General features: G+C 40.5%; 1 protein-coding gene across 1 annotated transcript in view; it reads left to right on the forward strand.

The window, feature by feature from the left end:
• The window catches only part of LOC141259323 (probable cation-transporting ATPase 13A5), a 417,702-nt gene that overhangs the window by 139,020 nt on the left and 250,974 nt on the right, over window positions 1-27,708 (forward strand). Inside the window, exons 4-8 of the mRNA XM_073675081.1 lie at window positions 3,583-3,653; window positions 3,737-3,817; window positions 16,611-16,680; window positions 18,185-18,319; window positions 18,441-18,513. Coding sequence (XP_073531182.1) covers window positions 3,583-3,653; window positions 3,737-3,817; window positions 16,611-16,680; window positions 18,185-18,319; window positions 18,441-18,513 — 430 coding nt within the window. The remainder of the gene's footprint in view (window positions 1-3,582; window positions 3,654-3,736; window positions 3,818-16,610; window positions 16,681-18,184; window positions 18,320-18,440; window positions 18,514-27,708) is intronic.

Consider the following 27,708-nt stretch of genomic DNA (forward strand, 5'->3'; position numbering starts at 1 on the left):
CGGACTTCTCCACAAGAGGCTCTCATAGCATTCACACACCTCCACCCTACCACCTCAGACCACCAGAGGGAGCCCGGATAGGGATATATATACTGGAGAGTAGAGTTAGGCAGGCAGTCTAGAGTCTACAGTCTGTGAGAAGGTCAGTCTGTTGAGAGGAGCTCCTGCAGAAGCTAGCCTGCAGTGGAGCTCAGTCAGTTCAGTCCAGACTCAGAGAGCTCAGATTAGTGAGCCTAGGGCGCGCCAACTCCAAAAGAGCGGTGAAGAGTAGCGAGGTCAACTGCCCGTGTGAAGCCAATGAGGGACCCGAGCGTGGCCGAAGGTGAGTCGAGTAAGTAAGTAACATAGGGGGCAGAGGAGCTTTACCCGTTCACCCCGGGAACATATACCGGACACCGGGTCCGCGTCTGCAGGGATTCCTTACATCCAGCAGAAACAACCGGAACCCCTGGCGAACTATATGTCCCAGGAACACCAAAAGCTGATTACGTACTAGGGTCAGGAGTCACGAAGGCCCAAGAGACCAGGGAGTGTGATCTCCAACAGAAGACCCTACCACCAGGTCAGAAGGTGCAAGACAGAGACCAAGTTAGGCCTAGCTCCAGGCAGGTCAGAAACTGATCAAGGAAAGGCAAGAAACAGGAGGCCCCACACCCGCTCACTGGGGAGAGTCCTGATATGCACCCTTCACCCTGAAGTACCCTGGACCGTGCCAGAAACACCACCAGTAAAGGTACTGAAGTGAACTGTTGTGTGTGTGCCTATTCTTCCTCTGACCCGGCTGGGTCCCCTCTGTCCTGCATCCCTTCACCTACGCTGCCCTGAGGCCCCGCTCCACCTGTGGGGAGCCGCACCAACTAAGCTGCCTGAGCACCGGCCTCAGAGGACTGTCGCAGCGATGGTGATACTCACCAGACACCACAGGTGGCGTCACGAACATTCCCCTATCCCATATAACTTTCCCCCATCTTTTAAGAGTGACCCAAGGGTACGGGCCCGGGAGCCGGCCACCGCGATATCCCCCAAGGTCAGGCAACAACAAGGCCCGGGCGCCGAGTCGTCCCCATCCCCTGGGTGCGTCATATCCAAGCTGGACACATGGCATGAACTGGCTCTCTATGCCTTGGAGGTCCTGGCCTGCCCTGCCGCTAGCATTTTATCAGAGCGGGTTTTTAGTGCCGCTGGTGGAATTATAACTAATAAGCGCATCCGCCTGTCAACTGAAAATGCTGACAGGCTGACTCTTATAAAAATGATCAAGGGCTGGATTGGGCCAGACTTCTCAACACCACTGAATGAAAGCAGCATAACATAAACTCAAATCCAGTGTCTTTTTTTGGGAGGTGTATTCCCATGCACCTTTCAACACCCAGACATGGGTATACGTTTCTTGATTTTGGCTATTTGCTCTTGTCCTCCTCTTTCTCTTCATCCTCATCCTCCACCACCATATCACCAGGGTGACCGTGTTCCGTGATGCAGCATCCACATAATTTTTTTAAAGGGTGTTTACTATGCCCGTAAAAAATTTTTTTTATACAGTATGTTCATGTATACCCCCCAGGGGTAAATGTTTGTCAGCCCATACACTTAGTGGGAACATTTTTTTATGAGGCCCTCCTCCACGTCTTTTCCAAGGTGCATTGGAGTGGCTCCCAATTTTTGGCAGCCCTTGCATTCAGTGCATAGGCAAACACTATGGGAGACCCACTTCCTAGTAATGGGAACATTGTTTTCAGGAGGCCCTCTGACCTCCATGTCTCTTCCAAGGGATATTGAAGTGGCTCCAAATTTTTGGCAACCCTTGCATTCACTGCATAGGCAAACACAATGGGAGACCCACTTCCTAAAAATGGGAACATTTTTTTCAGGAGGCCCTCCTCTACGTCTCTTCCAAGGGGCATTTTTGAAGGTCCAAATTTTTGGCAGCCCTTGCATCCACTGCATAGGCAAACCGTATGGGAGACCCACTTCCTAATTATGGGAACATTGTTTTCAGGAGGCGCTCCTCAAAGGGGTATTTGGGTGCATCCAAATTTTCAAAGGGGTATTGGGGTGCGTCCAAATTTTGGGCAGACCTGCCACTCACTGCATACGCAATAACAGTATAGGAGTGGGACAGTATAGGAGACCCACTCTTTAGTAATGGGAACAACAAAGCATAGCAGGCTGATGGCTCTCTAAGAATAAGGAGGGCCAACTGCTGGCACTTTAAGAATAGTAAAGGCCACCTGATAGCCCTATAAACATAGGCTTTGTGACTTTCAGAGTTCCTCCTTCATAAATGAAACATGATGTGTCTGATCATGTCTCACACACCACATGGCCAGATAAGGTTGTAAAATGTTAAAATGACATTTCCCGGTGGATGGCTTTGTCACGAATGAAAGCAATGCAAAAGTGCAAAACCGCATCAAAAACACTATGTGTGAACATAGCCCAAGGTGTGGAGGAGTATTTTTGGTTTTGGTTATTTATTTTAACTTATATACAAGTCATTTCCCTGTAAAGGGTGTTCCTTAACATACTTCCCAGGAAAATCCATTTTGGTTTGGTTTTTGTATGTTTTATTGTGAGTCCGTAAAAGTGGTGTAATATCTCTGACAATGTTTTTGACAGAAGTGACTTCGGAGTTAGAAATGCTTGCAGGGGTCTTCCCCATGCTGTTCTCATGTCTTTTGAGCACTGTTCCCATCGATTTGGGCAAATTTTTGGGCCCTCTGCAGACCGCTGGGGGAAGCCGGCTGAAAAAAGGCTTGAGTTTCCCATAGACTTACATTGGGCTCGTTGCTCGGGTCGAGCATCCGAGCATTCCAATTTGCTTGACCCGAGCATCGAGCACCTGAGCATTTTAGTACTCGCCCATCACAAATCACAACTATATATCAATTGTTTTTTTTGGTATAGCCGAAATTTTAACTTGCTAAAAAGAAATGAGTTAAATACCTTGTAAAAATCCCTGAATGCTTCTGACTCTGCCACACTTTTCTGTTTTGCACTACGTCACTCCATTGCACGGATGTTCACATTTATTGCTTTTGGTGTAGAATATGGGAAAGCTCTGTTTCTAGTTCAACTGGGTGTTTCCTCAGTCTTCTTTAGGAGCATGCATTTTCACCCCTCTCTCCCATATGCTGCCAATCTCAGCTCAGCAGCATCTGAGACTGCTTGACTACAAGATCAGCTGCCAAGGTGTGATTGACAACAACTGGGAGGTATGATGCGTATGCTCCAGAGAAGACTCTGTAGAAATGCCAGGCTGAACTACAAATAGATATTTCACACACTCTGCTCCAAAAGCAATAAATGTGAATATCTCTGATATGCAACAATGCAGTGCAAAACGGGAAAAACCAGCAGAATCAGGAAAGCTCATGGATTTTTACAAGATATGTATCTCTCTCTTTTGAGCAAGTGGCAGGTGCACTTTTTTAAAAAAGTGGCCTAATTCTGTTTTACTTCCATAAATGAGTTCTCGTAAAATTTTTAGAAATCTAAAGAAAAACATTAACATAATCTTAGCTCTGTTTATAGAAGATGAATTCAGATTTCAGAGTCCAGAATTTGTTTCTGAATTTGCAGGTTCGTTACATAAGAGTACAGAAGACTCGCTATACGTGGAATCCATCAGAAGGCTTGTTTAAGAAAATTGGGTGAGTGTGGTATATTGACTATGTTATATAGTATTCTTCAAATGATGCTTTGGAAGTTATAATTTGTATATTTCTCTTCTAAGGGTTTTGGAGGAGAACCAATCATGCTCTGATATACATACAACATATGGACTGGGTTTAAGTAGTGAAGAACAAAAAGCCAGGTACTAAAATTAATCATTGCAGCAATCATTATTTCATTTCAGAGACCTCAATCACCTTAAACCAACCTCGCTACTGCTTATACAGCTGAGGTCGGTTGTGAGCAATTACCCTGGATTCTGGGAAACGCATGAACTATTTGTTGCTGTTGGGAATAATAGATGATTAATTAAAAAATGGTCTAGAACCAGTGATGTCTTCCATCCGACTACTGTACAATGTGTCCAGTTCACATTTTAATGTGTACCCACACAATTCTGTGTAGCATAGACTCATACATTCATTTCATTCATTGATTTCTTCTGTGAAAATCAGTAGAGATTGTAGCAAGAAACTCGGAATATAAAATGTTTGCAAAGTATTGATACAGATGGAATTTAGATGTGGCCAAAATATATTGATGACATCATGTGGAAAGGTACATACAAGGGCTTTGTTCATTATGTGGATAGCCTAAATAAGAAGTAAATAGGTCCTTTAAACCACCAATTTTGGATTTAATGATCTTTATCACTGCATGTGAACTGTCCATCAAAATAGCTATGTCCACTAATTCCCTACTCAGATACCAGAGCCACAATCTGCCATAATTAAATGTCAGCATCCCAAAGGGGCTATATCTGCAACTCTAATTGAATTGTTCTGAGAAAAAAAGACTTTTCCTTCAATCTCATGTCCTAAGAGAAACATTCCACATAAGGGGCTTTCCAGATCAGGTACTGAGAAGGGCCTATCAACATGTTCTTAAACAAAACAGAGAAAGCTTACTGACTCCAAAATATCATTAACCCTAGAACGCATACCTGGGGCCTCGTAGGCCCGCCCTGTTAATTGTTTTCTATTTTCAGCAAGATTACTTTAGTTAGAATTTTGAAACTCTAGGTATTCCTCAGGTATATAGTTGTTTGGCATTTTTGTTTGAGTTATTCCATGTTATTTGCACACGGGCCTAAAAGGCCCCAGGTATGTGAAAAAGTAGATTTTTATGGTCATGCGTTCTAGGGTTAAGCAGAAAAAAACTGACTATTAGGCCACGTTCACACGTTCAGTATTTGGTGAGTTTTTTTACCTCAGTATTTGTAAGTCATAACCAGAAGTGGGTAAAAAAAGCAGCAGTGGTGACGTGTTTCTATTATACTTTTTCTCTGATTGTTTCACTCCTGGTTTTGGCTTACAAATACTGATGTAAAAAACTGACCAAATAAAGTGTGAACATGGCCTCAGAATGGTTGCTACTTATTACAATGGCACATCATAAGCAAAAGCTATTGGGAGATTCTTAGAATAGATGGGGATATTCAGGAAGGCATAGTTGCATTTTCACAGATAACTTTCTATAAACGGCGGTCAAGAGGTGATCAGGTGGTACATAGTGACTGTCACCTACCACTCCAAAAGGAGACATTGCTATTCATAAGGCCCAATAATTATTTCAAGTATGGCACTTTTATGGACTGTCAGTACATTAAGATGTCAAATTTGTTTATGAGCCTTATATCTAAGGAATGATTTCTTAGGAAAAACTTCATTGATTACAAAACAAAAATTGTGATCTATAAAGCCACATATATTTGTGGCAAAGAATTTGTGGAGAAGGTAATTCAGAAGTTTTGTAGGAAAGTAGGTGACAATGTTGGGGACATTGGAACAACCAAAGACTGAGGAGATTCATGGGCATTGAAGTGATGAAACACCTGGAGAGCGGAGGTGGCCTTAATAGGAGACTTTTACAAAAAGAGACTAGGGGAATTATCTGCCTACAGACAACAGCATGAAATGTCATCATTGAACAACTGAACTATAGCTGTTTTATATGAGCAGAAAGATCATCCACTATGTTCTATGATACATCAAATGGTTCTCCATGGATATTATTGAATAGTCTAACCATGCCTAACCCACCAGCTCAAGTATCTCAGTATTTACATTGGGCAACTATAGATAGTGATGCGTAGAGGTGAGCAAGTTTAATCAAATTGAATTCTACTCTAATTTTACACAAATCCGTATTCTCTGGAATATGGATTTTTTGTAATTTGCTCTGCGTAAGTTTTGCAAAATGGCATCTTAATGTGGCCGCCATTTTGCTGAACTTTAAAGGTCTGGAAAGGTTTAAAAAAAAGTAACTAATACTCCTCTCATCCCTACCCTGTCCCAGAACCTTTGACGCTTATTGTGCCTGCTGCCCTGCGTTCTTCAGATATAAAGGTATCAAGATATCTGTTTACATCCCTGAACTTTCTACTCTATATGATGAATGGGGATTCCATCATTCTTCATGCTTCTTAAACCTTGTATGATTACCTATACTAACATATTTTCTTTCTCTCTAGGTATATTCTTTTTTAATTGCATGGGACAGAGCTAGTATAAAAATATATACTTTCCCAAGTCTCAGCTGTTTAAAATCCAGAAGTGCGGTAACAGTAACTAAGCAAATAGATAAGTGGCGCTTGATTTATTAGCATTGTTTTGACAACACACTCTCCTTCCCATTGCATCCAGTTGACGGTGTCTGAACTTAATAGCTGCGGGGAATTTTCTCATACCAGCTGACGTCAGACAAAACATGGGGAGACATGGTTCTGACATGCCAATACTCTCTTCCTATGAGCTGAACATGCCCTCTTATCTTAATAAATTGTGGGAAGTGGAGCTTCGCACGCAATACGTGTGAACACACCATAGCTGTCACCTATTATTGGGCCCCCTGTTTACACACTCTCCTGATGTTTCTTCATAACAGAAGATGAAATGTGCCAGGAGAGAGAATGGAGTAGAAGTGACTAGAAGTAATAGCAGGGACACTCTTTGGAACTGGCCTGGTCAGCAGGGTTGCCAACGTGACTTTTTATTTTTGTCTGGACAGCTCATCAAAAAATAATGGACGAAAAATATTTTTTACGGCCACATTGGATAACTAGTATAAAACATTATGATTATAAGTCTGTTGGTCAGCAAAGGGCACTACAAAGTTAATATATTAAGATTATGGACCAGATACCTAATTATTTGACCTCTGCCCATCTGAAATGAACTATTTATGATCAGATGTGATTTAACCCTTTTGCTTGAGCACTGGCTACTATGGGCAGTACAATGTGTGCACAATTATTAGGTTATTTGTATTGTTGATGATTAATTTTAGTATTGAAGAACTACAGTGCTGCAGATCAATCCAAAAGGTTAATAAACTTGAATATTTAAGAAAGTAATAGTGAGGTTTTGTCTTTCTTAGGAGAATATCTACATTTTTGCATAATTATTGTGCAACTATTAGTGTACATAATTATTATGCACCTAAATGAAAAGAATAAACTTTCCCATCTCAATTGTTTATTTTCACCTGTTAAAGTGAGAATAAACAAGCAAATTGAAATGTACAAGAATACATTTCTGGCATTAAAAAAATATATATCAGTGACCAATATAACCATCTTTCTTTTCAATAACAGTCATAAACCTTCCATCTATGCAGTCTACCAGTTTCTTAATCTTTTGACAATCAACTTTTTGGGCAGCATCAGCAACAGTCTCCCAGATGCTGTTTAGAGAGGTGTACTGTTTTCTTTCACTGCAAATCTCCCGTTTAAGAAAGGCCTTCAAGTTCTCAATACGGTTTAGGTCAGGTAAGGAAGGGGCCATGACATTATTCTTTCATCTTTAAGGCCTTAACTGGCAGCCAAGCAGTGGAGTATTTTGATATATGCAATGCAGACTATTTCCTGTACCACTGTTTCAAGAAAGTCACTTCTAAAACTAGCAGTTGGTTTAGAAGTTGAATTATTACGCAACTAAATGAAAATCTTACGTTTTTCCATCTCAATTGCTTATTTTCATCTGTTAAAATGGAGAATAATAATCAAACAGCTCAAAATTACATTTCTGGCATTTCAAGTAAACATCAGTGACCAATGTAGCCACACTTCTTTGGTGTGCCTTCCATCGATAAGGTCTGTCGGTTTCTTAATATGTTGATGATCAACCCAAAGAAGTCCAACTATCTCATCTTTAACCCCTTAACGACCTTTGACATGCTTGTACATCAAAAGTCGTGTCCCTGACTTTGATGCAGGCTTGCATTCCCCGCACATAATGGCTGATTTAAACATGCGCCTCTAACAGTCGCGGGTGAAGTGGAGCTCAATCCATGCCTGTTAACCTGTTAACCTGTTAAATTGAGATTAACAGTGGCATTTAACCCTCACCATCAGGGGGGGCATGTCATTGAATGTTCCCATCGACACACGTGATCGCGGGGCGCCAATGGGAGATCATGAGTTTCACTATACAAAGCAGTGCTGATGATGGGATGATCGCATCTTCAAGTCCCCTGAGGGAACTGTTAAATATATTTAAAAGAAAAGAAAATGTTTTAAAAAGAAGAAAAAAAAAAAGGTTCAAATCATTCCCCTTTTGCACCATTAAAAATAAAACAATTAAAAAAAAATAACAAATGCACATATTTGGTATTGCTGCATTTGTAAAAGTCTGATGTATCAAAATGTACAATAACATAATCCAATTGGCAATCGACGTAACAAGAAAAATAAATCAAAACGGCAGAATTAAATTTTTTTACCCACTGTGACTTTGCAATAAAATGTAATAAGAGGCAATCAAAACTTTGCATGTATCCCAAAATGGTACCAGTAAAAACATCAGTTCAAGGCACACAAAAAATAAACCATTCCTCAGCCCCATATCCCAAAAAGGAAAATGTTATGGGACTCAGAAAATGCAGACACAAGCAAAATTATTTTTTTTTGTTCAAATTTCCGATTTTCTTTCCACCTTTTAAATAAAAAAAACATGCATGTTTGGTATCTGTGTACATGTACTGACCTGGAAAATTATAATGTCAGGTCACTTTTGCCATATAATGAACATGGTAAAAAAAAAATAAAAAAACAATTGTGAAATTGCATTTTTTTTGCAATTTCAACGCGTTTCAAATTTTTCTTCCACTTTCCAGTGCATCACATGAGAAAATGAATGATGTCTTTCAAAAGTACAACTCGCCCTGAAAAAAACAAGCCATCATGCAACCCTCATATTGATGGAAAATTAAAAAAGTTATGGCTCTTAGAAGAAAGGGAGGAAAAAACGAAAACGAAAAAAACTGAAAATCACAAGGTTGTGAAGGGGTTATTAATACCAGCCAACAGCATTACCCCACCTCCACCTTGCTGGCATCTAAGTTGAATTGGAGGTCTGTCTCATTGCTTATCCAGCCATGGGCCTATCCATCTAATCCACCCAGAGTCAATATCATCTCATCAGTCAGTAAAACGTTAGGGAAATCTTTCCTCAGATACTTCTAATCCCAGTCTGGACATTTCAACTTCTGAGTCTTGTTCAGTGGTCAGGTTTCAGCCTACCTTACCTCGGGCATGTCTCTAAGCACTGCACACTTTGTATTTGTGGGTAATCCAGGGAGGTCTTGAACTTCTAGGCTCTCCTAGTCTCTTCACATTTGATTCTTCTCAAATCTTTGGCAGTTAATGTGCATCTTTTTTCGCAACATGTTTTTTGTGACTGTTGACTATTGGCAACAAAACTTTTGATGGTTCAGTGATTACACCCCATTTTCTTACCAATTACAAGGGTTATGTATCCCTCTGTGAGACTTGTAACAATTTTGTATGTCAGTTAAATCTCATTTTGGTCCATATTGCCTGAGAAAAATAAGCTGCCTAATAATTCTGCTCACCTGATAAAGGGTGTTGTATCCTTAGGCCACGCCCTCCCTCATTATACTAATACACATCACCTGATCTGCTTCATCCAATAGGCATTCAGGTTTATACAACTTGGAGTTGGAAAATCTGCTTAAAAATGATGATATGGTCAAAATACTCACTTGCCAAGTAATTTTGCACACAGTGTATTTACCTACTGTTGTGGGATATGATGTTGAAATAGTATATACAGTGGAGAAAATAAGTATTTGATACACTGCCGATTTTGCAAGTTTTGCCACCTATAAAGAATGGAGAGGTCTTTAATTTTTACCGTAGGTACACTTCAACTGTGAGAGACAGAAACTATAAATAAAACCCAGAAAATCACATTGTATGATTTTTAAATAATTAAATTTAATTTTATTGCATGAAATAAGTATTGATCACCTACCAACAAGCAAGAATTATGGCTCTCACATACCTGTTAGTTTCTCTTTATGAAGCACTCCTACTCTGCACTCATTACCTGTATTAATTCAACATTTTTAAACTCGCTACCTGTATAAAAGACACCTGTCCACACAATCAATTAATCACACTCCAACCTCTTCACCATGGCCAAGACGAAAGAGCTGTCTAAGGACACCGGGGACAAAATTGTAGACCTGCACAAGGCTGGGATGGGCTACAGGACAATAGGCAATTAGCTTGTTAAGAAGGCAACAACTGTTGGCACAATTATTAGAAAATGGATGAAACACAAGATGACAGTTACTCTTCCTCGGTCTGGGGATCCATGCAAGATCTCCCCTTGTGGGGTAAGGATGATTCTGAGAAAGGTCAGGAATAAGTCCAGAACTACACGGGAGGACCTCGTCAATGACCTGAAGAGAGCTGGAACCACAGTCTCAAACATTACTGTTAGTAATACATTATGCTGACAGGAATTAAAATCCTGCAGGGCACGCAAGGTCTTCCTGCTCATGCCAATAAATGTCCAGGCCTATTTGAAGTTCGCCAATGACCATCTAGATGATCTAGAGGAGGCATGTGAGAAGGTCATGAGGTCAGATGAGACCAAAATAGAAATTTTTGGTATCAACTGTAAGCCATGTTTGGAGGAATAAAAAGATGAGTACAACCCCAAGAACACCGTCCCAACCATGAAGCATGGTGGGGGAATCATTATACGTTGGGGATGCTTTTCTGCAAAGGGGATAGGACGACTGTACCATATTGAAGGGAGGAAGGATGTATCGCAAGATTTTCGCCAACAACCTCCTTCCCTAAAAAAGAGCATTGAAGATGGGTCGTGTCTGGGTCTTCCAGCATGACAATGTCCCAAAACACACAGCCAGGGCAACTAAGGAGTGATTCCATAAGAAGCATTTCAAGGTCCTGGAGTGGCCTAGCTAGTCTCCAGACCTGAACCCAATAGAAAATCTTTGGAGGGAGCTCAGACTCAGCTTTGCCTAGCAACAGTCTCGAAACCTGAAAGATCTGGAGAAGATCTATATATTAGAGTGGGCCAAAATCCCTGCTGCAGTGTGTGCAAACTTGGTCAAAAACTACAGGAAATGTCTGACCTCTGTTATTGCAAACAAAGGTTTCTGTACCAACTATTAAATTCTGTTTTTCTATTATATCAAATACTTATTTCATGTAATAAAATGCACATTAAGGCTGTGTGCCCACGATGCTTTTTTAAGCATTTCCGCAGCGGCAAAAACGCTGCAGAAACGCTTAAAAACACATGTTAGAAGGCCTGCCATGTTCCCCAATGATAATCCGCATGTGCTGTGCACATGCTACGGATATTTCCGCTGCGGGTTATCATTGCGGAAAAAAACGCAGCACTACCAATTACTTTGCGGAAGCACTACGTTTTCGCCGCCATTGACTTGCATTAGAACGCTTGGATTCCGCATCACTGCATCTGTACATGAATCCAAGCGTTTCAATGTGCGGATGGTACCCGGGTCTGGAGGAGAGGAGACTCTCCTCTGGACCCGGGTACCATAGATCCTGTAAAAAAAAGAATAAAATAAAAAATAAATATTATATTTACCTTCTGATGGCCCCCGGTCTCCATGTCTTCGCTTGCCGGCAGCTCGCAGTGGACTGAAGGGCCTGCGCTGACGTCATTTAGTCATATGACGGCAGGTCCTTCAGTGCAGTGTACAGCGAGCTGCCGGCAAGCCAGGACGTAGCGAAGCAAGACTCCGGGGGCCATCGAAAGGTAAGTATAGATTTATTTTTTTATTTTTTGACATTCTTTGGGGTCACACTATATAAATCCATGCCGTTTGCATGGATTTATATAGTGTGACCAAGTTGTCAAGCACTTTCCAAGTCATGCTAAAATCATTTGCTAAGCGCTTGTCAACCCGCATGTGGAAATACATGTGAAGAACGCTTCACATCCGCATGTCCCTGGCAGGAAAAACGCATGTACAATCCGCATGCGTTTTTTCTGCCAGGGAGATGCAGAAATGCTCAGGAAAAAATCCGGAGCATTTCTGCATCGTGGGCACATAGCCTAATTATGTAAAAATCATGCAATGTGATTTTCTGGTTTTTACTTTTAGATTCTGTCTCTCACAGTTGATACATTAATTGTTCACAACTTGAGAGTAATGTGAAGCCCTTGTGTGCTCCTCAGAGTAATAGGGAAAAAATGTTAATGTGTGGTCATTTCATAGGGTTTCTTTTTCTGGGCATGTCCCCTTGTAAATTATGAATTAAAGGTTACATTTTAATTGAGTTCTCTTGCTAATGTAGTGATGCTGGCAAATTGGAAATTCTTACATCTCCCTATTATTAGAGAGCTGTCACTTCTTTGGAGCTGTTGTAAATTTAGGGCAATCACTCTGGATTACAAGAAACACACGCAATATACATCAATGGCCATAAGTTTTGAGACTAACACAAATTTAGGTTTTCACTGAGCTTCCTGCTTCAGTGATTTTAAATTATTTAGTCAGAGGTTTCTGTGGTATAAGCATTTTATCATTCATTAAATGATGATTGAAATCTATGGAGTTTCCTAGTCATGGATTAAAAATGTTAATGTTTTGTTCACCGAGACTTACTATTGCCTTATGACATGGTGCTCCATCATGCTGGAAAAGCATTGTTCATTACCAAATTGCTCCTGGATCATAGGGAAAATTTGTACTTGGAGGATGCTTAGATACCATATTTTACTTATTGTACTGATCTTAGGCAAAATTGTGAGTAAACCTACTCCGCTAGATGAAAAGCAGCTGTAGTAGAAGGCAATGAAACTCTTGCAAGATTTCCCAGTGGTGAAGAGAGACTGCCATCTGCTGGTCAGGTGAAATCAAGCAGAACCAAGTTGTGTTAGATGATTTGAAGGAGGAGGAAATTCAGATGCCGGACCTAATCAGGTGACCTCCAGGAAGGATTTCCTGGATATAAAAGTCCAGTGTGCCAAGTCACAGAGAGATTTTTGGCGCCAGGCTGCAGAGCAGAGCAGACGTGCTCCAGAGCTGCCGCATAGCCAAGCATGACAAGCCTTAGCCAGAGGCTTGAGTCGCCTATGAGCCGGATGCCACCTGAAAAGCTCTGGACCCCTCACAGAAGTTCCCCGAATTCTGTGCATGTTGGTCAGAGTCAGGACCTGCATGCTGCACTGATTAAGTCCCCAGAACCCGACATCACCTGTCAAGAGCTGAGGTCTGGATCCCCTTACGTCAAGCCTGAGAGACTACCATCAACGGCCAAGCCGAGAAGAGCTGAGAGAGGACTGCAACAAGAGAGACGTACCAGCAGAAGTGGAGAAATTGCGCAAGTGAGCAGGGCTGTCACTTCCAACTCTCACCTACGGTATCGGGGACAGTTGGGATTAGGACTTCAGGTTGGGAGGGGGTCGGTTGGTGCGTGGGAGGCTAAAAGGGGCCTGATTGACTATATCCGGAAGAGACTTATGGCCTAGCGGAAAGAACCGGTGACCTCCACTAGGGCCATATAGATAGAAAGGGAACTCATGTGGTGACTCCCACAACTGGGTGCATCATATTTTTGCAAAGAACTTTACTGTTACTTACTGAAAAGACTTCTTATTGTTATTTCAAGTTACTGTTTGTTACCATTGTTATTAACCCCTTTTAGAATAATTGTTATACATATAAAGTGGTTATATCATCCCCTGACTACATTCCAAAGGAAATTCTGAGATTGAACTCCAAAGGACTGGGTTAAAGGTATTTTCTCTGAGGAAATCCCCGTAAATCTGTTTGGAACATCTGGAAGAATGATTGTTCGGAGATGAAACAGTGAGAGCTACCATGAGTCTTATGTCATGCCAACAATAAAGAATCCTGAGACCATTCATGTGTGGAGTTACTTTTCATCCAAGATGTGGGCTCACTTACAATTTTGCTTAAATTAAGATTGAAATCTAAACACCCACTAAGAGCAAATTCTCATAATGATCCAGGTCCAATTTGGTAATGAACAATGTTTTCTCCAGCATGATGGAGCATCATGTCACAAGGCAAAAGTGATAACTAATTGGCTCAGGGATTAAACATTGGGATTTTGGGAGCATAGCTAGGAAACTCCCTAGATCTCAATCCAATTGAGAATCTGTGGTTAGTCCTTAAAAAGAGGGTGGACAAACAAAAACACAGACATTTTGATAAACTCCAAGCACCAAATAGGTAAGATTAGGTTTCTAAGAATCAGGATATGGTCCAAAAGTTGATATCCAGCATGCCTGGGCGAATTGCAGAAGTCTTGATAAATTAGAGTCAACACTGTAAATATTGAGTCTTTGTATAAACTTAATGTATTTGTCAATAAAATTCTAAAAACTTCTGAAATGCTTATAATAGTACATCAGTAATCATATAAACATTTGACTAAAAGATTGAAAAGCAATGAAGCATTAAACTTTGTGAAAAACAAAAATTTTAGTCATTCTCAAAACTTTTGGCCACAACTGTATGTTGTTGTTGAGCATAAGAGAAGATTAACTAAAACAGAGGTTTGACAAACAGTGATATCTCCCTTTTTAGTATTGTACAGAGTGTCAAATTTACATCTTAAAGGTGTTATCAGGGCACTGGTGTTTGATGACCAAACTGCAGGAAAGGTTATCAATAACAGATCAATGGGGATCCAATACCTTGTGACCCCATCGATTAGCTGTTTTTTTGCCTTGGCATCAGCCAGATGTGAATTATTTGAATGGAGCTGTTGAGCAAAGCTACATTCACAGTGTAGCATCGCTGCCGGTCACATGTGCATCACATGGCAACAAAGACATCGCACCAGGCCAGCTATTCAAAAGAAGAGTCCCAGATTCCATCAAGTAATGTTACCCATGTGGTTGTGGAACTACTATGCCACGGTCCGGGGAAAGCCTAGATGGGCGTAACTAGGCAAACACCTGACAATTTGCTAGAGCCCCTGATGGTGGGGCTAGATTTGGCTCCAGATGGACGCCAGATGCTACTCCAGGACGAACCCCGGAGCCATGGTTGCTGACCCTAAAGGGGCAGGGAAGCAGGACTGGACAGGTACAGGAAAACAGGACGGCCACAGTTACGGGAACACGGGTAAAGGTACTCAGGTGCAGGTTCAGATGGATCAGGATCAGGACTAAGCAGGATGGATACGGGTATGGGTTCAGCAGGATTGACTGGAACAGGTGCAAACAGGGTGGACAGGATTAGGTAAGTGGGGCAGGCAGGATCAGAAAGCATGGGTTTGGGGACCTAACAACTATCTAGCAGGATATACAGTTATTGACTAAAGTTGCTACATTGGTTTATGCCACATTGAGTGCTTGTATGAAACACATTAAAGCCTGTGGCAGGAAATTGGCAATGTAAACTGTCTGCAAATTCAGAGGATTACTTTAGTAATGCCACCTTCTGTCTGTGGACATCATCAGCAATATTAGGCCACATGAACAAACTGAAGATTAGTTGAGGATTATTCAGAAATTTAAAGTGAAATCTGCACACAAATGCTTCTTTTAAAGAACAAAATTTATTGTAATAGGAGATATAGTAAAGGCTGAGTGTGCTAAGTCGACTTTGTATCTCTCAAAAATCTAAATGAAATGTGACCAAGCATGTGCAGTAATGTGTCTGCTGAGAACAGGGTAAACCTGTTGCCTGGCTTATGAACATTGTTTAGACATGGAATTGTAAATGTGATCGCAGACCTACAGATGGATTCAAGTGCCTCTTTAGAGAGTAGGTTGACTACCTTTAGTTGTGTGTGCATAAGGAAGTCAGGATAATTTTTAGCCTTTGAACGCAAACAATGAATGATGTCAGCATGATGAGAAATTGAAAATAATGAAGTGTTCTAAAAATATATAGGAGAATATTGCATGGTTTCTATTATATAACCCCCTTAAATAGTGGGTTAATGCAGTAGATAAAGTACACTTTAGTAAGTATTCAACTAACAGTGACAAAACATATGATTATTCAAGATGGCTCAATTATATAATTAATTGTCCGAAACAAATTTTAGGGTTTCTATACCAAGTTACAATCTGATCTTGCTCATAAAGATTCCTCTGGAATTTTAAAGGTTTTTCTAACTTGACTTCTTAGACTGGATTATATAGAGTGAGTGCAATGACTATAGCAGTCATCATAGCTGTTGATATGTGTACTCCTCTAACCTTCACAATTTTCTTTTACATATTTACTTTTCATCATTCTTCATTGTTCAGTATATACATAGGGCATATTTACACTAGGTTTTACTTATTTGCAGAACACGGGAATCTATGCATATGAGTAAGGAAGTATTAATAGCTTAAGTGCTAAGCATTTGAAATATAAATTCTTGCCTGAGTTACAAGCATGTTAGTGTAGTTAAAAAAATACTTATCTGCCAGGTTTATCCAATGGCAGGCATCAAAGGGGTATGAGAGGGTGTGGGAAACACCAGTGTAAAATAAAATATAGTAATTGTTCGAGTTAATAATCAGCCAAAAACTATTCCTAGTGAGGTTAAAATCTAATAAATACATAAATGTATTGAAATGTATATGGAGTCTAAAGCCTACATGAAAGTATTCTCAATTGTTATTTTTGCTTTTGTTATATCGTAATTATAGACAAAAGTTGTGTGGACCAAATACAATTGAAGTAGAAATATCCCCAATATGGAAGCTACTATTTAAGGAGGTAAATCAATAAAATGCATTCCTTTCAAGTACTGCATGTCTCATTTATTAACATATCCATATAGTCAAGTATATACATAATATTGTATTTCACTTACATTTCCTAAGTCAAAATTGAATGTCCTAATAAAAATCTCTTGACTGAGGAAAGGCTGACTTTTTGGCTTCTTCTTAACCATCTAACTACCTTCCCCTTTTTCATTCTACCTTTACCCTTGCCCTTCCCCAAACAATAATGACAGACAACTTTGGATTTGTATAAATGACCACAAAAACCTTTATTTTATAACATTAACCATCTTAATATTCTTATCAACTTGACCTGAATATAAGTAAAGGGGTCTTTGGAAGCCAATCAATAAAACCCTGGTGCCATCAGCTGCTCCTCTTTGCTCCCAACCACAATGCGCCGATTCGGGGGCCCTCCTGCTTAATGGTGCCCCATACAATTTCCTTCTGAGACCTTGGCACAGAAGGTGACCCTGAGTATTCTTTACCATTAACCATAGGAGGAGAGGTGGCCCTCCCAAATGAGTCCCTTCCCCATCTTTCACCATATCATTCTTTGGCTCTCCAAATACCTAATCCTGCAAGCAGTCATGACATACCACCTAAAACTGAGCAGCCACATTACACACACAACCAGGCTGAAAAACTACAAACCAATTGCAGAAGCTCAGATTGAAGGGAAGGGGGTGAGATGCTGCTCCACCAACAAACTCTCCCTATACAGCCCTGGAAGCCCTATATACCACAGTTCCCTCCACCAATCAGGTATGGTCATATTTATGCCACTCCCCACTTCTGCCCCTCCTACCAATAACCCTACCCCCTATCTCATGACAAACGCCATCTTAGGATCCCTTATATCCTGTGCAACAAAATTACTTTTTAGAAAATAAAAAACCCTGACCAAGGCAAGCCTCTTCGTCATTTTAACCCATTTGGGTCGCAGTCCGGGCCTTACTTTTCTATTGAGTTATAATTGGTTTTCAAGGTTTGTTTCTTTTTAGACTGGAAAACCGATATTCATTACAATACTTTTTAATGATATTAATAACCAAACAATGAAAACAGATAGCTGGTAAAATACTGAGATTAGTGATAATGTAACAATTCTACTCTCCCTTGGGACTTTATTCAAGCAAAGAGAAACACTCCTTATATACATAAATACCAATCAGTTTTGTTGAATTGATGATATACGGTAATATAGAATTTAATACCAAAACACTAATAACTCACGGATTGAAAACACTGATGACAATTGGTTAATTTTTTCATGCATGCGTTTAAACACGGACATCTGAAAGAGGCCTTAGAATGATTTAACAGAATTCTGAAGTGCTATTATGCAAATTTGCAATCATAAAATAAATAGTAATACATACTGAAAATTCATGTTATACGGGTTATATTAAATAAAGTAAGGTGTAGAGATGCCAAGTTCTAGTTAGAAATCGGAGTGTCCTGCAGTATAATTTTCTATTTCTTTCTTTTTACAGATTTTAAACCCATTTTACTGTTTTGAAATTTACTCACTAACTATATGGTTTGCAACGGGTTATATTGAATACTCAATGGCCATTTTACTACTGACTATTTTTTCTGTTCTTGCAACAATTTATATGTTAAGAATGGTAAGGTTTTTTTCATATTACTTTCTTTTTAAAAAATGTAATAAAATATACTGAGGCAATGAACTATAAAAATTAAAATTTTGTTCTTGCTTTCTACTTTATTCTTGTTTGTTTGTTTTAGCAATCTATTAAGCTACATCATATGGTGGAATCCCACAACAATGTCATGGTTTCTGTGCTTCAAAGAAACGGAGGTAGGTGTTATCTCTTTCTTCTATGTCTTTGTATTTAGTATTACTACATTTTCTGCTGTTTCTATCAATATAGACATATGAAGGCTTGTTTTTGTGGAATGGCACTGTTCATTTTTATCATTCAATATTTCAAAGAACTGTAAAAAATTTCCAAATACTGTGAAACTGCAAAAAAATAAATAAATCTGCAATTGTTTTTCCGGATTTGTTTTTGCAATTTTCATTTGCTTTGAAAATGAATCTCCAAGTCAGCATGATTATTGAAACTTGTATAGTTGTTTTTTTTTTGATGTGGCAAAAAATATGTTGCAATCCGTTACAGAAAACAAAAATATATTTTATTGTGACAGCAATTTCGTAAACCTGTAAAATTTTAATTTTTCGGTTCATTGAGCTATGTGAAGACTCATTTTTGCAGTGCGAGAGGATGTTTTTATTAATTACATTTTGGGTAGATATGACAATTTGATCGCTTCTTATTGCATTTTTTCACAGAGTTGAAGCAACAATAAAAACACAATTCTGGTGTTTTGATTCTTTTTTCTCATTATGGCTTTTACAGATCACAATAATTATTTTATATTTTGATAAACTGGAATTCTTCAAACATGAAACCACATATGTACATATGTTTTATTTATTTATTTATTTTTAATAGGGTAAAAGAGTGCTTTGAACTTTTTTTTATGAACTTTTTTTTTCAATTGAGAGCTTCCTTAGGAAACTTGAACCTGCAATCATCTGATCGCCTGCACTATATATTGAAATACCGTAGTATTGAAGTATACAGTATAAATCATGGTATCCTATGGAACCCAGGGATAAATTGGTTTTCACTGGAGTGCTATCATGACAAGCACATGGGCTTTCAGCAGTCCCCCAACTGTCATGGCAACCAATCAGCATGCCGTTATTGTGTCGCATGGGGCTGATGAGAGTGTGGAACAGAACCCTCTTAGTTTGCAAACTTTAAATTACGCTGTCAGAGATTGATAGAGGCATTTAAGTGGTTAATAGCAGCAGGCGGAGCCTGGTTTTGTATCACAGCCATTATTTCAGCCCAGAGTGGAGCTTTTATGTTTAGTTCATACGTTACTCCATAATATGGTGAAGTAATTTCCTGCTGATGGTTTTTCATCCTAATATAAGGCTCAGTAAATCTAACTACTATTATTATTATTATTATTATTATTATTATGTTAAACCATGTCATCCTCAGAACCATTCAACATGAAAAAACAGTCTTTCTAGAGTCAAACAATAGCAAATAGTTTTGTGCTTTCATAATGAAATTCATTCTGGCATTTAATTTGATGGTTTATTCAAGAAGACATACTTAATCTTATTAACATCCACCACACTGTAGTGCAATGGTCTCAAACAAGGGGTCCCTGAGGCTGCTTTATGTGGCCCACAGGCAGTGGGGCACCCCATGACGATGTTGCCCGGTCCTTGGGGGCCACCGACATCAAAGCTACTCTTCAGTTGAATATGCGTCCTTGTATTCAAAACAAAGCATGAAAAAATATGTCGGCACTAAAAATGCTATTTTATGTATAAACAAAAGAAAGATAAAAAAAAGGTACACATTTGTTTTTGCCGCATCCATAGTAACTAGTGATGAGCGAGTATATTCTGTTAACACTTTTGACGAGCATGCTCGGGTGCTCGCCGAGTATCTTCAGCGTGCTCGGGTGATATGTTTGAGTCACTCCGTGCTCACGATTTGCGACTGTTTCACAGATTTAATACATGTGAGGAATGCCTAAGAAACAAGAAATAACACCTGAGCACGCTGAAGATACTCGGAAACATCCGAGTATGCTCATAATTCTTGATTAACGAGCATGCTTGCTCATCAATACTAGTAACCCAAGCTATAAAACTACCATAACCCATAGGATACCATTTAAAATAATAAAATAAACGTGCCAAAAATGCACAAAAAAGTGATCAAAAGCTGTATAGAAAGAAAATATGGTGTCACCAAAAATGTCATCTCGTCCTGCAAAGAATGAGGCCCTTCAAATTCAAATTTCTTCTATGTGCGGCCCATATACCCAGCAGAGTTTGTGACCCCTTCTGTAGTGTATGTCTTCAACATTGTGTAGTAATGCTTTGATCCAATATGTAACAGATCATCATTTTTGGCACCTGAATAGTTTGTGGTGTCACACCACTTCTAGGAGATAACAGGAACTCCATTTTGTATTTTACTTTGAATTTATTTATGACCTGGTGCAGAGCCACCTCAAAAAAGCACAGAGTCATTGGCATAGTCCATGGGAGGTCTACAAGAAAACTGAACTGGCAGTTATCAGGTACTGCAGCTCAGGTCCTAACCATTGCAATTGGAGCTGAGCTGCAGTACCCTAGTACACCCACTACATTGTGTACAGAACTGTGCTGTAAACAACTGATCGGTGGGAGTTTTTCCCCATTCACTCATAAATAGTAATAGTGTTATGAATAGTAAACTTAATAAGTGCTGTTTATAGTTCCCTAAGTGTTGAAACAGTTTGGGCATGTCCACAAGTGATGGGAAAATCTGCTGCAGATTCTGTCATGCACCTGTGATAAAATCTGTGGATTGGGATTTCACTCTATGCACTGCAAAGGGAAAATACACTGAACATTCTTTACGTGAAAACATATTCTTAAACTTGTGAAACCATAAGCCAAATTAAACCTCCCACACTACTTCCCACGGTGCGCTTAAAGTGAAGACTTGAATTTGAGGGTATTCACATCCTAATTGGAATAAGGGGTTAGGAATTACAGCTCCTTAATATGCAGATGTCTCTTTTTGAAGAGACCAAAAGTAATTGGACAGTTATCTCAAACGTTCTTTGATGGGCTTCATGGGCTATTCCCTCATTATTTCATCATTAATTATGCAGGTAAAAAATCTGAAGCTGATTCCAAGTGTGGCATTTGCATTTGGAAGTTATTGCTGTAAACACATAACAAGCAGTTAAAGGAGCTCTCAATGGAAGAGAAACATAGAATCATTAGGTTGAAAGAAATAAGAAATATATCAAAGCAATAACAGAAATGTTATGAGTGGCCAAATCCACAGTTTGTTATATTCTGCAAAAAAAGAGCGCACTGGTGAGCTTGGGAACTCAAAAAGTCCTGGACGTCCACAAAAGACAACAGTGGAGAATTATTGCAGAATCCTTTCCATGATTATAAGTGATGGGCGAACCCGTGACTGTTCAAATTCGGCTCATTGTGCAGAACACTGAACAGTTTATTAAAAGTTTGTGTTCGGGTAATAATAATAATAATCTTTATTTATATAGCGCCAATATATTCCGCAGCGCCTTACAATTCAGAGGTTCATATTCAACAGTCATAAGTAACATAGCTAAAGATAATACAGTAATTAAAGCAAAAATAATGATGACCCTACAGGAAAGAGCTAACAATCTACAATGAGGTGAGGGTGAAGCAAAGTACAGGGGCTTATTTACAATGATGGTCCAGCCATCTTGAGGGGATGAGGGATAGATAAAGGCTGCATGAGCAGTCACCAGCCAGTATTTGTAGTGATTTTGGGTGCTGTGGAGTTTGGTGGAGACTTATGCTTGGAGAAATAATGAATGGTTTATAAGAAGATAAAAAGGACTACGATTAGGGATCGTGATAGGCTGCCCTAAACAGGTATGTTTTTAGGGAGCGCCTAAAACTGTGTAAGTTGTGGTTCGTCCTAATTTCTTGGGGTAGATCATTCCAAAGAATAGCTGCAGCTATGGAGAAGTATTGGAGCCCGGAGTGGGAGGTACGGATTAGTGCGGATGTTAGTCGAAAGTTGCTTGTGGAGCGTAGAGAACGGGTAGGCCGATAAACAGAAATGAGGGAAGAGATGTAGGGGGGTGCCGCACTGTGGAGAGCTTTGTGGGTGAGAACAAGCAATTTAAATTGGATCCTGTAATTCATGGGCAGACAGTGCAATGACTGGCATAGAGTGGAAGCGTCTGAGTAATGATTAGTCAGATAGATGACCCTGGCTGCAACATTACGAATGGACTGGAAAGGGGAAAGTCGAGTGAGGGGGAGGCCAATTAATAGAGAGTTACAGTAGTCAAGGTGGGAGTGGATGAGGGCAACAGTGAGGGTTTTTGTTGTTTCCAAGGTGAGAAAGGGGTAGATTCTAGAGATGTTCTTCAGGTGCAAGCGACAAGAGCGGGCAAGAGATTATATATGGGAGTTGAAGGAAAGATTGGTGTCAAATACAATGCCCAGACAGTGTGCCTGCTGGCTCGGCATTATTGTGGTGCCACACATGGAGAGGGAGATGTCAGATTTAGGGAGGTGAGTAGATGGCGGGAGCAACAGAAGTTCAGTTTTGGAAAGGTTGCATTTCAGATAGAGAGCGGACATGATGTTGGAAACTGTGGCCAGATGGTCACTGGTGTTCCGTAGTACAGTGGGGGGTAGGGTCAGGAAATGAGGTGTATAGTTGTGTGTCATCAACATAAAGATGGTACTGAAAGCCAAATTTGCTGATGGTCTGTCCAATTGGGGCTGTGTAGAGAGAAGAGAAGAGGGCCAAGGACTGAACCCTGAGGAACCCCAATAGTGAGAGGAAGGGGGGAAAAAATGGAGCCAGCAAACGATACACTGAAAGAGAGGTCAGATAGGTAGGAAGAGAACCAGGAGAGAGCAATGTCCTTTATGCCGATTGCGTGGAGCATAGAGAGTAGGAGGTGGTGGTCAGTGGTGTCAAAGGCTGCAGAGAGGTCAAGAAGAATAAGCAGTAGTCACAGTTACATTTTGCTGTCAGAAGGTCATTGGTGGTGTCTATTTTCTCTGTGTAGTAGGAGGGCAAGTCCTCAGCACAAATGTCCATTATGGGGGCCTGCGCTTTAGGACTGAGGAGGGAGTAAAAGGTATCGAAGAGTTTTTGGGGGTTGTTGGATAGTGAGGAGATCAGGGTGGTGAAGTAGGACTGTTTGGCAAGGTGAAGGGCAGAGTTTTAGGTTTTTAACATAAATGTAAAGTGGATAAAGTTTTCTAGTGTGTGAGTTTACCTCCATAGGCTTTCAGCACTTCTAGAGCATCGCTGGAGAACTCGGGTTTGCGGTGTGAGCCAGGGCTGTTTTGCTCTGTGTTTAGAGGTTCTGAGGGTGAGGGGCGCTACTTGGTCCAGGGTGCTTCTGAGAGTGTCATTGTAGTGATTTACAGCCAGATCAGGACAGGAAAAAAAGGAGATTGAGGACAATGATGAGTGAAGGGAGTCTGTAAGTGTATGAGGGTTAATGGCTTGTAGATTTCTGAATGTGTGATAAGTAGGAGTGTGCTGGGACAGGCGAGGATTTGTGAGTGTGAAGGAGAGAATGTTATGGTCAGAGAGGGGAAGAGGGGAGTTATCTAGGTAGGGGATTGAACAAAGACAGACAAAGACCAGATCAAGAGTGTTTCCATCTTTGTGTGTCTCAGAGGTTGAAAGCTTTGAGAGGCCAAGAGAAGTGGTTAAAGATAGAAGCTGTGATGTGGATGAGGAGGTTGGGCTGTTTATGGGGATGTTGAAGTCTCCCAGGAAAAGGTTGGTAAATCTGAGGACATGAAGTGCGCAGCCAGGCAGAAAAATGGTCAAGGAACTGGGTGGGTGAGCCTGGGAAACGGTATACGACTACTACTCTGAGGGAGAGGGGATGGAAGAGCCTAATGGTGTGGACCTCAAAAGAAGAGAAGGAGAGTGATGGAACTGGGGGGATGACCTGGAAGGTGCATTGTGGGGACAGGAGTAAGCCGACTCCACCACCAAGTCTGTTTGCAGGTCTCGAGGAATGGGAAAAATGCAAGCCGCCATGAGAATTAGTGGCAGATGAGACAGTGTCAGAATCCTGGATCCAGGATTCAGTGAGGGCCAGCATGATCCCACAGCTGTGACAGTGACCTGTGGTATAAAGCTTACCGTGGGTCACAGGCGCTGGCTGATGGTACTACTACCACCATCAGCCGGCGCCTACTGCCATAGGAAACAGCGAGCGCAGACACCGCTGGATGGGAGCAGTAGTCTCTCACCAGCGGTGCCTGTGCTCAAAGTAAAAAAAAAAGTTAAAATTAATAAAAAAATATTCAAATAAAAATAAAACACCTACACCTTGTCCCTGATGTTCTCCGCCCCTGAAAAAAAAAACACCATATACTCACCTGTAATAAAGGTAAAATAATAAAGCAACCTTATCCTCACCTGTCCACCGCAGTTCAAATAGCGAGGGTCCAACGATGATCTCATGAACAGAACGGCCACATTGTAAAATGTGACCACTCTGTTTATTTGCCAGCAATACACTGACGCTTATTGCCGGCAAATGAGGTCCGCGCATGCGCGGTGAGTATTTTCCCACTACAGCGGACAGGTGAGGATGAAGTTGTTTTATTATTTTACTTTCATTGCAGGTGACAATGGCTTCAACTGGAATGGGCGTGATGGTAATTATGGTTTAATTTAGAACATTAAAGGTGTCTGTCTTTATTTCAATTAAAATATTTTATTTTGAGTGTGGGTGTCTTTATTTTACAATTCACCATCACTATGGGGTTAGTAATGGGGGCGTCTTATTGACGCCTCTCCATTACTAACCTGGGCTTGATGTCAGCTGACATTATACGCTGACATCAACCCCAACCCTATAAACCCACTGTTACCGCTACAGGGCAGTGGGCAGAGCGAGGCTACGTGCCAGAATTGGCGCATTCTATGGATGCGCCATTTCTGGGGCGGCTGAGGGATGCTGTTTCTAGCCTCGGAGGGGGCCAGCATTCATGGCCCCTTCCTAGGCTATTAATATCATCCCTCAGCTGTCTGCATAGCCTTTGCTAGCTGTTAAAATAGGGGGACCCCATGTCAATTTTTTTGCGGTCCCCTATTTTAATAGCCAGTAAAGACTAAGTATACAGCTGGGGGTTTATATTAGTAACATGGAAAGCTCTATGGGTATTACCCCCTTCCCAGGCTAAAAACATCCGCCCAGCTGTCTGCTTTCCCTTTGCTGGCTATTAAAATTACAGGGGACCACACGCCATTTTTTTTCCAGAAATGTACTCATTTATCAATAGATTACATGAACAGTAAGGTACACACGCAAAGCACGGATTATATATATCACATATTTATATCTGTATATCTATATATTATCTATCTATTTCTATATATCTAGCTATCCATATATCTATCTATCTATTATCTATTTATCTATCTACTACTAATGATCCCATCCAGTGGTGCCTGCGCTCTCTGTTTTTTATGGCAGTAGGCGCCGGCTGATGGTGGTATTAGTACCATAAGCCAGCACCTATGACCCACGGTAAGCTTGTTACCGTGGGTCACTGTCACAATTGTGGGATCATGTTGACACACAGATCATGCTGACATCTGTCAGCAAGATGCCACAGCGCTCTGACTGCACTATTGCTATTACCGCCGATCAGAGCCTGTGTTTCCTGCTCTGTCACGCAAGAACCCGAACCCAAACATTAACATGGAATTCCCGAGTAGGTGTTCAGTACAGACCCTGAACTTTAGTGTTCAGGTTCGCCCATCACTAATGATGATGAAAAACACAAGGTGCAAACCATTAATCAGCCTTAAAAATAGAAATGCCAGATTAGACTTTGCCAGAAAATCTAAAGAATCCAGCCCAGTTCTGGAAAATCATTCTTTGAATTGATAAAAGTATGATCATCCTGTACTAGAATGATGGGAAGAACAAAGTAGGGAGAAGACTTGGTTGATTCATGTACTAAAGCACAACACATTCTCAGTAAAACATTGTGGGATTTCTACTAACTTGGGTGCGTCGGGAGGCAAAACAGGAAGCGTTTCCATTTAAATGTCCAAGTCGGTTTATTGTTCCACAAACCATCCACAAGCAAAAGGGAAAATAAATGGCCTTCAGTGCAGGCAAAACAAAGAAAACAGTTCTTTAGACAAAGTCTCTGGTTAGCTAGTCCTGTGGGCACACAGGCAGGGTAGCATCCAGTACATGGACTCAATCTGGATATCACACAAGAAGCCTTTTCCCTCCACACACACAGACCATGTGTCAAACAGACTCCATTTTAACCTCTTAACCACAACCAGACCGACCCATCTCTCAGGCTATCCATAAAACCTGGGCCTGAATGCACCAAACAATCCTCTTTGTGCTATGTGCTTTAGAGCAACACTCCAGAATTACAAGCAAATGAAAAAGAAAAGGGAAATCCACCGGCACGTCCAACAGGAAATAATTAAAAATTATTCTTTGTTGGAGAAAAAACTAAAACATTTTAAAAATGAAACCTCAGAAACCTAGGTTTTGAGGTTTCATTTTTAAAATGTTTTAGTTTTTCCTCCAATAAATGGTAATTTTTAATTATTTCCTGTTGAATGTGCTGGTGGATTTCCCTTTTCTTTTTCATTTGCTTGTGATCACCAATGGGTGCGGCACCCTCAGGATGGATTCCGGCTGACATTGTTTTGAAATCGACAACTTGGTAAGCTTTCTACATTTCCCCTCCCCTCCCCCCTTCTTCGCCACTCCAGGATTACATCACAGATGACAACCATATCTGTGACACATACCTCCCATCAACTATATGTCCGGTAGCTGCCATACAACATGTTAGAGGCAGTGTGATGGCATGGGCATGCATAGCTTCCAATAGCACTGGTCACTGGTGTTTATTGATGATGTGACTGAAGACAAAAGCAACTGGATGAATTCTGAGGTTTTCCGGGGCGATAATTTCAGCTCAGATTCAACCAAATTCAGCAAGGTTGATTGGATGGCGCTTCACACTATAGATAGAAAATGACCCAAAACATACTAAGAAAACAACCCAGGAATTTTTTTAGGCCAAAGAAGTGGAATATTTTGCAATGGCCGAGTCAATCATCAGATCTCAACCCCATCGAACATGCATTTCATATGCTTAAGACGAAACTTATTGTATGAAAGACCCACAAACAAGCAACAACTGAAGTCAGCTGCAGTAAAGGCCCGACAAAGCTTTACAAAGGAGAAAACACAACATTTGGTGACGCCTATGTCTTCCAGACTTTAGGAAGTCATTGCTTGCAAATGATTTTTTACAAAATATTAAAATATGAACATTTTATTTATGATTAAGTTAGTTTGTCCAATTTCATTTGAGCCCTTGAAATGAGGAGGCTTTGAAGAAAACTGGTTTAAATTCCTA

The sequence above is a fragment of the Phyllobates terribilis genome, unplaced genomic scaffold (assembly GCF_046119375.1).
Source record: "Phyllobates terribilis strain yellow unplaced genomic scaffold, ASM4611937v1 Scaffold_3__8_contigs__length_932513732, whole genome shotgun sequence".
NCBI classification, from domain to species: Eukaryota; Metazoa; Chordata; class Amphibia; order Anura; family Dendrobatidae; genus Phyllobates; species Phyllobates terribilis.